Here is a 17,779-nt window from a genome sequence, read left to right as displayed (position 1 = left end):
TAACAGCTCAATAATAATTAAGAAATTCACTATACTAACTCATGGAGCTTGTTTGTATACTACTATTTCCTGTCTACAATTTATGATGAATGTGTTTTACAGACCTGGTAGGTATCAAGGGGTCTCTGCAATTTGGAGGATCGCACCGTCACACAGCCAATAGACACAGACAACAAGGCCTCCATCAGCAGAGGCAGGGTGCCTGAGTTCTGGACCGGATTCACGCTGACATGAAGCCTCCTGGAGTGACCCTGTTCGAATAAATCATCAACTTTAACACAATGCTATTACATGAGTCACAGCCCTGTTACGGCTACTTGAAATACTGAGTACAATTTTCTGTTTTTCTCCGACCTGCCGCAGTTGGAAGACTCCTCCTGTGCTGATGTCTTTTCCAGGAAGCAGCTCCACGGCAGAGTACTCTCCCTGTTCATTCAACTCCTGGATGGAGACCCACAGCTCGATCCTGCGAGACACTTCGCTCCACCTTCAGGGAATGTGCACCAAATTTAGAGAAGCTTATCCCGTCTATCAGCACAAAGTCTTTCTTTACCTGTCTCGGAGTGTTTGAGTCTTGGCTTCCAGTGCGTCTAACTCCCACGGACGGCGTCCATTTTTAGCACACCAGTGACCCCACACTTCTATCGCCAAGGCTCCGTCTGATATGAACTCCAAAAAGTCATCTGTCACATGAACAACATATTCCTGTGCGGAACACAATAGTGAGTTCATTTAGGACATTCAATATTTGACACCTGCAAAATCAATAATACAACAAAATAATTGCTACACTGTATGTGACGATTGGGAGTTTTAATGACAAATTGTCATCTGCAAGTTTGTACAGTTTTACTCCCTATTGAGCAAGAAACGTGAAAATAAACAGTCACATCCACACCTACATTCAGATCTTCATAAAAGTTAAAGGCTTCTTGCTACATTCAAATTATGTTGCACATTAATCCTGTTAACTAACAAACAGTGCCAAAGACAATACCATTAATGATTGCCTTTTTTGCTTTGGAAGGGGTAATACATGCAATAATGACTACTGGTAGTGGTTGGTAAGAGGATTATAAACATATTGCGTCGCACAAGAGTCAACAAAAGAATGATCAACAACACCTCTGTTTTCGCTTTTAAGAAATTTGCTCTTTATCAGGGCATTAGCCAATAATGAACACACAATGAGGTTGACAAAGCAACGGAAGGGCGGATGAAACGTAAAAGGTGGATCAAACTTACAGAGGGCACCTATTACTACTACAGGCAATAATAAATAGCAACTTGGGCTACAGCACTCCCCTTACTTACCCCATAAGGGAAAAGAATAAAAAATTGGATGGATGGAACTTTACATAGCGATAATCATGTAATTCAAACACATATGCAAAACAGTGTCGCCAGGAATTCTGGGAAGTTGGTATTCTCCAGCAATGTATAGCATTGATGGATTGATACCATTAGTCTCGCACTTGCTAATATTTTCATAAGCAGAAATCAGCAAAGTGGGATACCCACATAAATGTGAGCTTTCCCATCGCTGTTGTCTCTAATATAAACTCCAGAGCTGCCAATTTTGCAGGTTGGCTCATACTTAACAGCTTAATGAAAACATTTTTATGAATTGCTAGGATGGTTTCATACATGTTATTTAGATATGACAGATGTATGCTCTTTTCTTAAGTTTACAGAAACATTGTAACTATTTTGAAACGTAGATATCTTTCGTCAATATGTGACCAAAATGTAATGCAAATATCAATGGAAGAATACAGTGGAACCTCGATTTATGAAACCCTGTAATTGCGACATTTTCATTTGCAAACTTTTAGATTGAGCCAATTATGCTTTTTTGTGCGAACCATGTCTATGTGTACGAACGCTTAATTCAGTCGTTCATTATGTATCGCACGCGGAGCCCTACAAGTCACTTGCTGCACACAACATTATTAATCACTCCTTAATGTTTCATTGTGTGTGCCTTTTTTTTTGTGTTTTTTCCATTTTGCTGACTCAATATGGATCCCAAAATCTCAACAGACCAGCGTGGAAAGAAGGAGGGAATGCCATGGAGTTAAAAAAAACACTATTTGCAAGGAGTAGATCAATGGCGCTGACAAGCATGGAAGAACTCATGAAACAAGTTTAGTAACACAGCAAATTTTAATTGTGATGAGACTGGACTTTTCTGGAAAAAAAATGCCAGAGCAGACTTATTACACAGCAGAAGAAAAGACACTACCTGTTGTTCAGTTTGCCTATTTCAAAGTACACACACAAACCCCCCACCCCCTTTCTTCTACCTCTGTCTTCTGCAGATGTTTTTAATGTGGGTGGAATTTACTTTTTTAAATGTTTATTATTGTAGCAATACAATAGATAATGTAAATGATTTTGTGATTTCTGATCGTTTGTGAGGGCACCAACGGGACTTCTGTATGTGTGCACGTGTTGGCAGAGCAGTGCATACAGCAAGGTTCATAATTTTTTGGCTTGTTGGTAAAGACAAAGTTGATCCATCACACCGTGTTATGTTTGTTTGATACAGAGTACTGTATAGCACTTTATTTTGTGTTCAAAGTGTACAAAACCTTCAGTAAAATATGAATTTTTTTCGAGACTGGAATCCAATATTTATATTTACATTGTTTCTTATGGAGAAATTTGCTTCACTATGCATTTTTTCCCATTCACAAACCTCATTCAGGAACGAATTAAGTTCGTAAATTGAGGTTCTACTGTAATAGCAATCATAAAATGAGAACCAACATGATACGAAAGACATAAGCTTACTGTAATAGTTCATGTATTTCTTACCTTGCAGTGGTCAAACTGGACCGTAAACTGAGTATCTGGGTTCAGAGAGGACGGCCTGTCTGGGCTCACCATTGGAGGAGCCACTGTGGGCTCGCCATGTTCCCAGAAATTGTACTGACAGAAGACAAAGTTGGACAGATTGAGAGGCAGCCCTGTTGCCTCCCTGATGCGAACCTGCAGCACAGACAACACACAGGATGAAGCCTCAGCACATATCCTACATTTGAAAGTTATCTGTGTTGTTCAGATGTGGATTATACCCTGATAATGAGCCTCTTGGCCATGTGGACAATCTCTCCATTGGTGTCCATCACCTCGTAGCAGCTGCTCTCACTTGAGTTCTCAGAGGAGTCGTCTCCACCAGATAGGCGCTCAGGCACAGTGCCGCTGACTCGCATCAGCTCTACGTGCAACCTGCCGGCTAACTGTACACACAAGCGACACAAACATCATCTCTCCAGTGAAAGGAAAGAGAACCGCCAAACACACGCTTGCAGATGAAGAAGATGGCAGTGGAGCAACTGATGAGTGCTTACCTCCCCCTGTTGACTGATGATGGGAACAGCGTATTGCAGCTTGACATCATGGAAGAGGCACTCCAGAAAAATGTTGGCCACTCCTATGAGATTGTGGTTTTCTTGTGCGTCGTAAAATGGGTCGGAGTGTTTACCGTTTGCCTTGTTGTACTGCAACTACACACATTAATTTAATGAGTTTATGGATAAACTGTGTGCTTTATCTTCTCTTACTTACCATCTCCTCCGAGCCTTCCTTCCAGTCCCTGTAGTGGTCTCTCATATCCACCAGCTTGTTTTCCAGCTTGTCAATCGTCCACACCTGAGTTCCCCTCCCCTTCCTGCGCACCTGAATAGCCGGCTCACTCACTATGGCTCCACGCTAAAAAAAAAAAGGACAACTTTTAAGTAGGCCTGAGGACCTGGAGTAGTTAGAAACCATTGCTTGGTGGCGGGGATCAGGCGGTTGACCTTGCGGTTGGCACTAAGGTTGGCTGCAGGAATCTGAAGCGTGACCTGAAAGTCAGTCAGTTTGCTCATCTCCTCAGCCAAAAAGTTGGCCTCTCGCACCAGCGTTTTGGCTTTTAGGACCTGCTCCCTCAGCCGAGAAAGACTCTGGCGGAAAAGTTCATCCCTGACGCACATAAACAGAGAATACAAAACATTGGCTCATTCAGGATAAAGGACATAATTTCTTTATTACCCAAAGTTGCCTATGGCTTCCAAATTTAACATTGTAAAAATGTATTTACAATGCTAAATAAAACCAAGAAAAATGTTTATCATTACATTACTTGAGAGCTACAGTATTATAGCACCCACTCCTCCCTTCATGGCCATGATGCGAGATAAGCCCACTATTCAACTCCTCCATACTTAAAGGGGACATTTGATGATTTTCGTCTTTATTTTTTAACTTATGAATGTTGTTACAATATTGGATACTCATATTAAACAATGCTAAAGCATCATATCATAAATCATTTTGTGATAGCTTGCACACAGTATTGGATGCCTCTGTTCGCGTGATGTCACAGCGAGGTAGATGTACTTATTTGGATATATAAGTAAAACTATTAGCCAGAAGGGCAGGAGCTCCTCCACATGTTCTTCAGGCTGTGAGGAAACACAAAAAAGTATGATAAAGTATTATTTTAATCCAAACTCAGTATGTGCATAACAACACTGACATGAAACATGTAGTGACATAAATGCTGCAAAAAGCAGCTGGCGGGTGTGCAGGTGTACTTAATTTTGTGACTGAGTGACTCTATGCAGGGTTTCCCACACATTCATTTATTTGTGGCGGCCCGCCACGAAAGAATTACGGCCGCCACAAATAAAAACAAAAAAAAACAAACAAAAAAATATATATATATTTTTTTTTTTTCTTTTTTTTTTTTCGGCTTTTGACTCACTCGACCGCTCATAAAAGCAATGGGACTCTGTCTGTGAATGGAGCCTGGAGTTACATATTATATAAATATGTAAATATTATACAAATATGTACATAAAGTGTTGTAATTATATTCCAACTCCGCGTTCTTCTTGGTCAGCGCCGCCGCTGCCGCCGCTACCACCGCTGCCGCCACTTTACACCAGTGCATATCTAATACATATTATCTAGACCAGTGGTTCTCAAATGGGGGTACGCGTACCCCTGGGGGTACTTGAGGGTATGCCAAGGGTTACGTGAGATTTTTTTTTAATATTCTAAAAATAGCAACAATTAAAAAATCCTTTATAAATATATTTATTGAATAATACTTCAACAAAATATGAATGTAAGGTCATAAACTGTGTGTTGACAGCTAGATTTTTTGTGGACATGTTCCATAAATATTGATGTTAAAGATTTATTTTTTGTGAAGAAATGTTTAGAATTAAGATCATTAATTCAGATAGATCTCTTATACAATCCCCAAAGAGGGCACTTTAAGTTGATGATTACTTCTATGTGTAGAAATTTTTATTTATAATTGAATCACTTGTTTATTTTTCAACAAGTTTTTAGTTCTTTTTATATCTTTTTTTCCAAATAGTTCAAGAAAGACAACTACAAATGAGCAACATTTTGCACTGTTATACAATTTAATAAATCAGAAACTGATGACATAGTGCTGTATTTTACTTCTTTATCTCTTTTTTTCAACCAAAAATGCTTTGCTCTGATTAGGGGGTACTTGAATTAAAAAAATGTTCACAGGGGGTACATCACTGAAAAAAGGTTGAGAACCACTGATCTAGACCACAAGGAAATGTTTATAAATGTAGATTAAATTCCCCTTTAAAAGGGATAAAGGCTGCCAATGGAGATTTTTGGTGTTAGGCCCGCTGACAGCCAAATTACATATTCACATAGTTTATCACAGTCGTTAACCATGTTTTTTGTTTGGCTCCAAGCGGGATATTTCAAGCTTCCCAGCAGCCTTTAATGCAGCAAGATGACGACACTGACTGAAACTTTCTCTCAGCGCAAAAGGATCCTTTAAGACAGTGGTCCCCAACCTTTTTGTAGCTGCAGACATGTCAACGCCTGATAATTTGTCCCGCGGCCCGGCGGGGTGGATTATTTTTTTAATTTATTTTCTTTGTCATGAAAAAGGGAGGTTTTTTGGGTTGGTTTATCAATTGTAAGTGTATATTGTGTGTTTTATGTTGATTTGAATTTTTTTTTTTTTTCAAATAAATAACTTTTTTTTTAATTAAAACATTTTTTTTTTTTATAAAACATTATTCTGCCCGGTACCAATCGAGCTGCGGCCCGGTACCTGGCTTTAAGATACGCTCTCTGACACTTTGGATGCTGCATGTTGGCAGTTTCACTTAGTGGTTTGACCCAATCCAACCCAGAGCTTCACTTCACTGAAGCTTTTCCAGAGGTGGTTATCGTCATATAAGGAGGACAACTGTAATTCTACATTGCTCCCTACACTAAACACTGTCTTGCTGTATCTTCATCTTTAAGACTGGGTGGAACCTCATACTTATGGTAAAACACGGTGTGGGAAAAACCAACAGAGCAGAAAATGACTGTCATACATGAGAATGCAGAATAGCAATAGACAGCGTAATATACTGACTTATTAATGATTAACCCAGACCAAGATCCATCCATCCATTTTCTACCGCTTATTCCCTTTTGGGGTCGCGGGAGGCGCTGGCGCCTATCTCAGCTACAATCGGGCGGAAGGCGGGGTACCAAGATCCAAGCCCATATTTACAGTATGGGCCTAAACATCTAACGGTTTGCGTGTATTAAAATATGCGCAAAGCTGATCTAATAGGCTTGTGCGATTTCCTCTCTTAAGTGAACAAAATAAGAAGGGGAATCCCTTTAGAGTGTTTGTCTTCATGTATATGCAAATTATTAGAAGGCCCACAATACTGGGAAAATAATATGCAAATATAATCATATAGCGCTCAAAATGTGATTTATCGAGGAAAAAACTGTTCTGCGGCCCCTGTTTTGTGTCTATATTTAACATGTTAGAATTCTTTGTGCAAACTGGCACAGTTATGCACAAACGGCTGTGAGAAAGGAGGTGAAAGCACTGCAAAGACAGACTATAATTGTTTGTCAACATATTTGGACTATCAGAAATAAAAAAATATTAGCCGAGTCGTGTATTGAGCAATATAATCTTCGAATTTTATAGCTGCTGAATGATGATCACCCGCAACACGGCCACGTGATTTTATGGCAGACAGACACTATTTAGCATTTATTATTTGGAGTTTAGTAGATCAGGCCTCATATGTACGGTGCTTTTGTATTTATTCATGTGTCCTACCAACCTTTCCTCTGTCCACAGTTGCAGCTTGCTGTGTGGTGTGTGCGACTGGAACGTGAGGCGTTCACTGCTGCTGCGGTGGTGCTGTTGTGTTTTCTCTGGAGAAAGCTGTTGTCGTAGCGATTCCAGCTCTCGCTCGTACATCATCCTCTGCTCCTCCAGAGCTGTGCGCTTCTCCTCCAGGTACTGCTTTTCCAGAACCTGGACAGCATTCTGCATGGGGTCTAGATGCGTGTAATAATGAAATACACAACTTATATACAGCTTGCATGGCTAACACAGAAAAATAAATTAACAACAGTCATAAAAAGGGATTATTGTTTTAGGGGCAAGTAGGGCAATGCCCCACCATGATTGACAGATGGTGCTGGATATCCTTTATTATGTATTTTTTTTTAACAAAGAGTAGTTATCTAATAACAAAATTAATGCATGTACTAAAAAATAATGTGCTGATTTTGGAGTATTAATATTTCTGCCCTGTTTACTCCCTGTTCCTACAAGTGAAGGTGGGGCAGTGTAAGCCTCTGCCCCAAGTTGCCGCGCCAAAGACAGTGAGCAGGTTTGCCATGTGCCAATTGTAATAAATGGGGTTGAGGCTTGAATGCTGTTGCCCCACAAATTTTACCTATCAATACATACTGTAGCTGTGCATATGTAGACATTAGTTATGTTAACCAAAACCGATTAATCATACTGCTTAGAGGTGCCATATGTATAAATTTAATGTCAAGTCATCATAAATGACCCTGATATGTCAAAAGGCATTAATAAATCATGTTCTTTTTGAATACCTCTTTAACTAATAACAGTAGTTAGCCATTGTGTACTCATTTCAAAATTAGATTTACAGCCCTGAAATATTATTATTGTTTTCATTTTGATGCCCCGCCCTCCACCGTTTGACCAATTAAAAAGTCCGTGAGTGTGTCACATCCAGGTTGCCAGTTACGCACCAACACTTTCGTCTGGCTACTGCCACTGGTAAAGTTACTAAACATGTCAGACTTTAGTAAATCTAAAAGCCGTCTTTACAATTCTAAATTTATTCATGAAAAAGCCAGGAACAAAACGAGAATTTGTATTGGAGATGCTTTTGAAAGATTGAGACGATTGAAGGCGGAGAAGATTTTTTCATCTGACGCCAAACTTGCTCATTTCTTCCTTGAAAGGTAAGTAAAGCATTTTCGTTTTCCTATTACTTGAAATAAATGGAAATGGACATTTCGCATGTAAACTATATTGTCCAATGCAGTCTATGACAGTGTCTAACAAAATTAGTGTGTTCGTGCAACGATTGCTTAGCGTGATGCTCAGCTCCTTGTGCAATGCTTAGTTAGCATGCTAGCCCGGTCAATGACACATCAACATACAGGCTAAAGGAGGAAATATATGCCCGTTAGCCTGTATGTCGATGTGTCATCCAACTGTCAGTGCCTATTTCCTTCTCAATATGCTGACACGCTGAGGAAATGCGTTACAACATTAGCACGGCTAATTGCTGTTTCCGGTACTGTATGTGCATTAAGCACATATGGGGTGGTATTTGCTCGGCACAATATCATGCATTACATTTAATGATTTTCTACTTTGTGTATTAACATGGTAGTAGGCTGTATGATTTATGCGTAACATGGGTTGGCTCACAGAATTGCACTCAGAACTGAAAGATGGTGATACATGGGAGAGAATGCAGTGCGCCAGGTTGGATGCAATATGGAGTTATGCCAGTGGTTCTTAACCTGGGTTCGATCGAACCCTAGGGGTTCGGTGAGTCGGCTTCAGAGGTTTGGCGGAGCCTCCATCGCGGAGGTCAAGACACACACGACGAATCCTGTAAATAAAAACTTCTCCCTATCGCCGTATTATGGATACCACCAAACAATGTTCCCTCTAATTTTCCATCTGATATGCCAGTGAGTCATTTGTTGCGAGTTCAAGCACTGTGTTGGTTTTGTTCTTTGAACCAGGGGATGTTCATGCACGCACCAGTAAAAAAAACATAACTTTGTCTTGAATTTAAAAAAAGAAAAAAAAAAGAAAAGATTTTTCACTAAAGAAGGGTTCGGTGAATGTGCATATGAAACTGGTGGGGTTCGGTACCTCCAACAAGGTTAAGAACCACTGAGTTATGCTGAACGAAATGTGGCGGTTATTTTACTGTTGGCCTTGGCTTGCCATCAAAGTAGGCCTATGCGATATATAATATACTATATATTAGGAGTGTAATGGTACACAAACAATTTCGGTTCGGTACGTACCTCGGTTTAGAGGTCACGGTTCGGTTCATTTTCGGTACAGTAAGAAAACAACAAAATATTAATTTTTTGGTTATTTATTTACCACAGTTGTAAACAATGGCATAACATATATATACACCCAGGGTCCATTGCTAGGGTTAATACATTTATAACATATATAAAATATAAACTAATTAAGATAAGGCTCAGAATGGTTTCTTAACAAAATCTTTTTGCATATAAAGTGCTTTTTTTGATTGATTGATTGATTGAGACTTTTATTAGTAGATTGCACAGTACAGTACATATTCGGTACAATTGACCACTAAATGGTAACACCCCAATAAGTTTTTCAACATGTTTAAGTCGGGGTCCACGTTAATCAACACCGGCCGCCGTTTTTTGTGGACATGTTCCATACATATTGATGTTAAAGATTTATTTTTTTGTGAAGAAATGTTTAGAATGAAGTTGATGAATCCAGATGGATCTCTATTACAATCCCCAAAGAGGGCACTTTAAGTTGATGATTACTTCTATGTGGAGAAATCTTTATTCATAATTGATTTACTTGTTTATTTTTCAACAAGTTTTTAGTTATTTTTATATGTTTCTTTCCAAATAGTTCAAGAAAGACAACTACAAATGAGCAACATTTTGCACTGTTATACAATTTAATAAATCAGAAACTGATGACATAGTGCTGTATTTTACTTCTTTATCTCTTTTTTTCAACCAAAAATGCTTTGCTCTGATTAGGGGGTACTTGAATTAAAACATTTTTCACAAGGGGTACATCACTGAAAAAAGGTTGAGAACCACTGTGTTATGAGAGTAGCGTATGTGTGTGTGTGGCATGGCCGGCTCTAAGCAGGGGCAAGAGGGGGCAGAGCCCCCTTAAATAAATGTCTTGCCCCCTCAAATCAAAATTGAGAAAGCAAATTTTAATAAACTCACAAAATTACTACATTACAAGTTGACAAAATTATCTGCACTAGCGGAAAAATCCGCCGAAAAAGGGACACACGTTATAGTAGTGTCGGCTTCCCTCTCATCCCTCCCTCCGCTGTGCGTGTATTCAACATTCCACTGGCTGCGCAGCAGACACACACCCGCACACACCCCTCAGCCCTCAGTAAACATCCAATCACTGTTGCAGTATGAAAGTAAAGGAAAAGGAAAAGTTGTCTACATTTATCATATACTTGTTAGGATGGGTGTATTTGTGTAGTGTCTGTCATAAACACGTTTATCGTCGCGGACTTTCGGTGCTACGGAGTTTCTTTTTTTTTTTTACAACTTGACGAGAGCAGTGACAGCGGAGGCTCTGAGCAGCAGTGGTTTGGAAGGCAGAGAGCCTCCACTGTTCCTGTAACAAGCTACAAGTCATTTATGATGCTGTTAATGACGGTAAAAATGAAACATAAGGTATATATCCTGCTCAGCAGTCCTCCTCTGCTGTCCTCTGTTCAGAGCGGAGTCCTTAGCAACGGCCCGTTTTACTTAGCAACGGTCTGGCAATCGACTGCTGGAATTATTTTTCTGTTGTTTTTCTTGTAATTCTACATAGTCAATCTTTAATGTTTTAATCTACATTTTGTAATAAACAAATTATAAGTTTCAATTGATATGACCAAGACACCTAAAAACAAAAACACAGCCGTTTTCATCAATTTACAAGCAAGTGGGCAACACACATACATTGGAGTGAATGAATTTTGTGCCCAGATGAGTGCCCACGTCCACTGCATGTGACAAACTGAAGACAAGTGACCTGTGTCTGACAGACCCCTACGTCATGGGTGTCAAACTCTGGCCCGCCGTGTAATTTCATTTGGCCCTTGAGGCAATATCAATTTAGCATTAGATCTGGCCCGCCGGTGTTATACAGCGTCGGTGCCGCTGTAACACCGCATTCAACCGCTAATACTCATACTTGCCAACCCTCCTAATTTTCCCGGTAGACTCCCGAAGTTCACTGCCCCTCCCGAAAATCTTACGGGGCAACCATTCTCCCGAATTTCTACCGATTTCCACCTGGACAACTATATTGGGGCCGTGCATTTAAGGCACTGCCTTTAACGTTCTCTACAACCTGTCATCACGTCCGCTTTTCCTCCATACTAACAGCGTGTCACATAATACTTGTGGCTTTTACACACACACACACACACACACACACACACACACGCACAAGTGAATGCAACGCATACTTGGTCAACAGCCATAGAGGTCACACTGAGGGTGGCCGTATAAAAAACTTTAGCACTGTTACAAATATGCGGCACAATGACAAGCACATTTCGGGTGAACATCCGCACTGTAACACAACAGAACAAATACCCAGAAACCCTTGCAGCACTAACTCTTCTGGGAAACTTCCAGCAAACTGACCAATAATTAACGTTTTATTCATGCATTTTCTCTTGCTACTTCAAGGCTTGAATGTTTGGTTCATTCATTATTGTTATTTTATTTTCAAATTTATTATGAGCCTGTGGAAAAAATTTGATATTGACCTCAGAAGATTGCAAATAGGAAAAAAGGCAGAACATTTTTATTTAAATTGTATTTGATATGCCATTGCTTCACGGTGGCAGAGGGGTTAGTGCGTCTGCCTCACAATACGAAGGTCCTGCAGTCCTGGGTTCAAATCCAGGCTCGGGATCTTTCTGTGCGGAGTTTGCATGTTCTCCCCGTGAATGCGTGGGTTCCCTCCGGGTACTCCGGCTTCCTCCCACTTCCAAAGACATGCACCTGGGGATAGGTTGATTGGCAACGCTAATTTGGCCCTAGTGTGTGAATGTGAGTGTGAATGTTGTCTGTCTATCTGTGTTGGCCCTGCGATGAGTTGGCGACTTGTCCAAGGTCTACCCCGCCTTCCGCCCGATTGTAGCTGAGATAGGCGCCAGCGCCCCCCGCGACCCCGAAAGGGAATAAGCGGTAGAAAATGGATCGATGGATGGATGCCATTGATATTTTTTTAATTATTATTATTATTTGAAACTGGATTTTGCATGTCACTAAAGTTATATAAGCCTTGCTTGTTCAATATTTAATGCAAAACTTGTTTGGGTCCCTACTAAAAGGTTAATTGGTTCAACCTTGGCCCGCGGCTTTGTTCCGTTTAAAATTTTGGCCCACTCTGTATTTGAGTTTGACACCCCTGCCCTACATAAAGCCCCGCCCAAGGCTGTAGTCCTGTACTGTTGTTGTTTTTCTTCATGTAATCACAGCGGGTTTTTTCTGTTGTTGTTCAAGCTTACTTATTTTCTGCTCCAGCTTCCAGCAGCTCACAAAGAGAAAGTTAATGCTCTGTAATGCATCCATTTCTCAGAGCATTTAAAAAGTCTAGTCCTGCTCCTGCATGTAGTAGTAGCAATGATGCTACTGCTAGTACATCAGGGACAGCAGCTAGCAATACTGCACCTTTAGCACCAGCAAGCACTGTTTCTCCTGCACCAGCTCCCTCCGTTCCCCCAACAAGCGCTCCCCCAAAGCAGCCTGCTCAGCTACCCAGTGACTTAAATGGCAACTCACCATCTCAGCCAATACTGGGTGGCTACCCAAAGCGTGCATTTGGTACAACATTAAGATCATTCAATCCTGCCTGGTACCGCACACGACCATGGCTAGAGTATTCTGTGGTGCGAGGCGCCTGCTTCTGTTTCCCCTGTCGGAAATATGGCAGCGCTGTTAATGTTTCCCCCCCTGAGGGATTGCCACCTTATTGTGGTCAGGGGGTTTGCGGGCCTCAGTGACCTTAAGAGCTATACCAGCAGGAGCTTAGTGTTCAGGAGGGACACCCAAGTTGGACAGGTCTGAAGGTAGAGGCCTGACAAAGTGCAATCCACTACTCCAGGTTGGTGTTGGACACATAGCTAAAGACCCATTTCAATGAAGAAAGCATTGTTACTATAAGCACAGAAAAAAAAGTGCTGGGGCATGATGTGTACACATGATGCCCCCTTCACATTTCTGACTGCCCCCTCATATAAGCATGCCTAGAACCGCCCCTGGTGTGTGGCCCTTTAATATGGGACAGCATGTGACGTCAGTGAGGGTGTGGGCGAGCGAGCCTGGTGAGGGAGCGGTAGTGAGTATGGGGAGTGGCTGGTGTTTTGTTGGATTGGCTGTGTGGAAGAACTCAATAAAGCAATGATTTGCATTTAATTGTCGGACTCTTCATTTACCCGGGAGTCCAGAGCTGTGGAGACCCACTGCCGGGTAGAGTGAAGGGTTGTGCACGCAAGGGAGACACTATGGGAGCCGGAAGCAGGAAAGGTGCAACACATGTTTGACGTGTTGTCAGAAGCAGCTGCTGAACAATCTTGGCAAACCTCCGTCCTCCATTGTTGTATCGCGCAGCCAAAGTGTTCCCAAACGGGAAATCTTAACGAGGCAAAGGGTCTTCCAGCTCTGGCTTTAACATGTTGTCCTAGCCCGGCCACTGCTAGCATGTGTACTCGTTCGGTACACCTCCGAACCGAAACGAAACCCCCGTACCGAAATGGTTTAATACAAATAGACGTACCGTTACACCCCTACTATATATTATTATCCATAAAATATTTATAGGAGCCAGATGAGGTGGTTCGGGCATCTGTTCAAGATGCTACCCGGACGCCTTCCTAGAGAGGTGTTCAGGGCACGTTCGACCGGCAGGAGGCCACGGGGAAGACCCAGGACACATTGAGAACACTATGTCTTCCGGCTGGCCTGGCAACGCCTCGGAATCCTCCGGGAGGAGCTGGACAAAGTGGCTGTGGAGAGGGAAGTCTGGGATTCTCTGCTTAGGCTACTGCCCCCGCGATCCGACCTCGGATAAGCGGAAGAAAATGGATGGACGGATAGAAGGTGGTCCGTGCGGTCAAACTAGACATTTTAGCAGGGTAATGCCAACAATCTATCGCGACCCCCGAGTAAAATATTGCCATTTGCCTTGGAGTAGGATTCGGATTTGGCTGCGTATCTGGCAACCTTAGTCATGGAGAGTGGGAGGGGACTGCAGAATCTTGATCGTGATTGCAGTACAATTTCTGGCCAGATTACTACATACAGCCACTTTTACAAAAAATTTGGCAACTGCAAATAGCTTCGAAACAAAATGATGTGCAATTGATTGCAAATTAAATTAATTGTGACCTAGTCCTTTTACTGCTGTGTGGGGGCGGTAAAACCTTCCTCCCAAAGCAAGAGGGCATGTGCACCACCATATTCGACAGATGGTGCCGGTTATCCCCCAGTATATTGTATCTTTTTAACAAAGAGTAGTACTTTAATAGCAAAATGAATGCACACACTAAGTACAATGCATCCGGAAAGTATTTGCAGTTCTTCACTTTTTCCCTATTTTGCTATGTTACAGCCTTATTCCAAAACCGAATTAATTTGTTTTTGTCCTCACATTTCTACAAACAATACCCCATAATGACAATTTGGAAAGGTTTTTAAAATTTTTTTTTTTGCTAATTTATTACAAATAAAAACCTTAAGAAATCACATAAGTACATAAGTATTCCCAGCCTTTGCTCAATACTTTGTTGATGTACCTTGTCAGCAGTTACAGCCTTAAGTCTTTTTAAATACAACGCCACAAGTTTGGCACACCTATCTTTGGGCAGTTTCGCCCATTCTGCTTTGCAGCACCTCTCAAGCTCCATCAGGTTGGATGGGAAGTGTTGGTTTTCATCCAGGATGTCTCTGTACATTGCTGCATTCATTTTAGTCTAGTCAGGGAGGTGACTAAGAACCCGATGGTCAGAGATACAGCATTTCTCTTTTGAGAGAGGAGAACCTTCCAGAAGGACAACCATCACTGTACACCAAGCAGGCCTGTACAGTAGAGTGGTCAGACGGAAACCATTTCTTAGTCAAATGTTTGCCAAAATGCACCTGGAAGATAATAAGAAACAAAAGTGTCTAGTCTGATGAGACGAAGATTGAACTCTTTGGCGTGGATGTCAGGCATTATGTTTAGAGGAAACAAGGCCCCGCTCATCACCAGGCCAATACCATCCATACAGTGAAGCAAGGTGGTGGCAGCATCATGCTGTGGGGATGGTTCTTAGGGGCAGAAACTGGAAGACCGGTCAAAATAGAGGGAATGTACAGACACATCCTGGATGAAAACCCACACTTCTTATCTAACCTGATGAAGCTTGAGAGGTGCTGTAAGAGGAATGGGTGACGAGGAATGAGTAAAACTGCCCAAAGATAGGTGTTCTAAGCTTGAGGCATCATATTCAAAAAGACTTGAGGCTGTAACTGCTACCAAATGTGTATCAACAAAGTATTGAGCAAAGACTTTGAATACTTTTGTACATGTGTTTTCTATTCGTTTATTTAAAAAAAACAAAAAACTATTCACATTGTCGTTATGAAGTATTGTCTGTAGAAAATTAATGTATTCTATTTTGGAATAAGGCTGTAACATAACAAAATGTGTAAAAAATTTAAATGCTGTGAACACTTTCCGGATGCACTATAAGTGTTTTTTTTATTTCATTTTATTATTATTTCTGCTCTATTTACTGACCTGGTCTGACCTTTCAAAGCTCCTTGTCCTTGCAATGTCTGCCACCAAATGTGGGACAGTGGGAGCCTCTACCCCAAGTTGCCACGCCAAAAAAAGTGAGCAGGACTGCCATATACTAAAGGTACTAACTGGGCTCAGGGCTTGAATGTTGTTGCCCCCCAAAAATGCCTAGCAATACATGGCCAACAGTAGTAAAAATAACTGTAACCATATCCATATTGACTATACCGCTTAATTTTACCAAAGTTGTTATCCAAAATTGTGTCATTTAATGCAATATAACTCAAATGTGTAATAAACTTCTGTCATGTGCTGTTTTTTGAGTAAATATCCTTCAGTCTGACTTTGGCCATGTTTTTGCCAACTTTCCCTGTCTTTTTTCTGCTTGTGGGGCAATTAAGGCCCCTGCCACAGGATGCACAGGAAACAACCATTTTTTTAGAAGCAAATTTCAAGTCAGACGCTGCCATCTGAGGGGTGAAAAGCAACTTTTTAAGTGCAATATATTAAAATTATCACATAAATTATGGAAAAATTTGACATTACTTGAAAACAATTTGTTAAAATCTAAGTCAAAACTGTATTTAATGCTGACTTTAATGTCTATATTTGGAGTATTCATGACCGTGAATACACTGGATGACTAATGTGCATGACTGGAGATGACTGGTCATATTTCTATTGGGCTTGTGTACACAAAATATTTTCCATAAAATCTGCCAAGCAAGAAATGTGGCAAAATTTAAGTCCAACAGGATTGATTGCGCTATTAAATATTTAATTTTGTGGCTACAAATCATCAGGAGGCAGAGGAGTTGTCTAAAGTCGGGAGTATGTCAGATAAAAAACTGTTTTACAGTACAGTACCGGCATTTAAAAATATGTTAAGGTGGGAGTAGCTGGAACAAACGAGGAGTTTCAGATATGGAATTTGTGGTATTCTGGCTGTAGACTGAGGTCCTTAGACATCAGATGAATTACTAATTACCATTGTTCCCAAGAGTCTTCATTATGACCTCCATCTGGGCAAACTCATAACTGTAGTCCTGCTCAGAAGAAGCCTCGCTGGCCGTCTCCACATCCATCTCCACAAAGCTCTCCCTGGGAGAGACCCTCTCCAGCTCCTTCAAACGATCCCGCCGCTTTCGTTTAGGAAGATTTATCCTGTGACAAACGTGGACTTTAATTTACTTTGTTCATAACAGGCGTTGTCAATGATGAAATATGGCCTACCTAAAAAAGTGGTTGTTGCCCCATAAAATACGGTCCCCATGCCAGAGGTGGACCAAAGAATCAATCATTGTTCCGTTCACGCAGGTCCTATAGAGAACATGTAAGGTGACATTGTAATCTAAACTGATGGAGGTTGAACAATTTCTTTGCAACACCGGATATCAAACCAAAAAAAATTCCTGGAAAGTGAGGTCATGTGACCTATCCGTGTAGGATGTGGACAGGAAGTAGTAGCAGCAGCTCACCGGGCGTTCCCTATGGGCGTCAAAGTGACGTCACCATCTTGGCACAGCTCCAGGACACAATGGTGCGGCTGGATACCGATCCCAAAGAGCTGGATGTCCTGAGAAGTGTCAGCGCCGACATGCGTGAGCTCCTACGCACAGGTGAAAGACACATTAAGGAGAAAATAACAGCAAGCCTGCTATTCATCTACTTCTGTTTGGCCTAATTTCTCGTGACAAAATGAGTCAACAAAAGATTAAAAGAGTCATGCAGCACAAGTGGTGTGCTGCGTGGGGGTTGTTAAACAAACATCTTCTTTCTCAGAGGATGTCCAAGCCGGCAGCAAGCTAAGCCAGTCCACATTGCCGTGGTCATTTCACACTGAAATGGCAGGATGGGCGGAATAATCCAGAC

At 41.3% G+C, this 17,779-nt stretch overlaps 1 protein-coding gene across 5 annotated transcripts in view; it reads right to left on the bottom strand.

Annotated features, from left to right (window-relative positions):
- kif13a (kinesin family member 13A) overlaps nucleotides 1-17,779 on the bottom strand; it is a 121,212-nt gene that overhangs the window by 27,441 nt on the left and 75,992 nt on the right. For all 5 annotated transcript variants that reach the window (XM_061915806.1, XM_061915809.1, XM_061915807.1 and 2 more), the window contains exons 14-25: nucleotides 17,386-17,516; nucleotides 17,141-17,227; nucleotides 16,896-17,071; nucleotides 7,134-7,353; nucleotides 3,807-3,969; nucleotides 3,574-3,717; nucleotides 3,357-3,512; nucleotides 3,081-3,245; nucleotides 2,821-2,994; nucleotides 554-705; nucleotides 355-487; nucleotides 105-251 (exon numbers count right to left, since the gene is read on the bottom strand). In XM_061915806.1, coding sequence (XP_061771790.1) covers nucleotides 105-251; nucleotides 355-487; nucleotides 554-705; nucleotides 2,821-2,994; nucleotides 3,081-3,245; nucleotides 3,357-3,512; nucleotides 3,574-3,717; nucleotides 3,807-3,969; nucleotides 7,134-7,353; nucleotides 16,896-17,071; nucleotides 17,141-17,227; nucleotides 17,386-17,516 — 1,848 coding nt within the window. The remainder of the gene's footprint in view (nucleotides 1-104; nucleotides 252-354; nucleotides 488-553; nucleotides 706-2,820; nucleotides 2,995-3,080; nucleotides 3,246-3,356; nucleotides 3,513-3,573; nucleotides 3,718-3,806; nucleotides 3,970-7,133; nucleotides 7,354-16,895; nucleotides 17,072-17,140; nucleotides 17,228-17,385; nucleotides 17,517-17,779) is intronic.

This window comes from Nerophis ophidion, linkage group LG11, assembly GCF_033978795.1.
Source record: "Nerophis ophidion isolate RoL-2023_Sa linkage group LG11, RoL_Noph_v1.0, whole genome shotgun sequence".
In the NCBI taxonomy this organism is placed as follows: Eukaryota; Metazoa; Chordata; class Actinopteri; order Syngnathiformes; family Syngnathidae; genus Nerophis; species Nerophis ophidion.
Note: the sequence above shows the minus strand (reverse complement) of the source record. Positions and strands in the feature narration are given on the sequence as shown.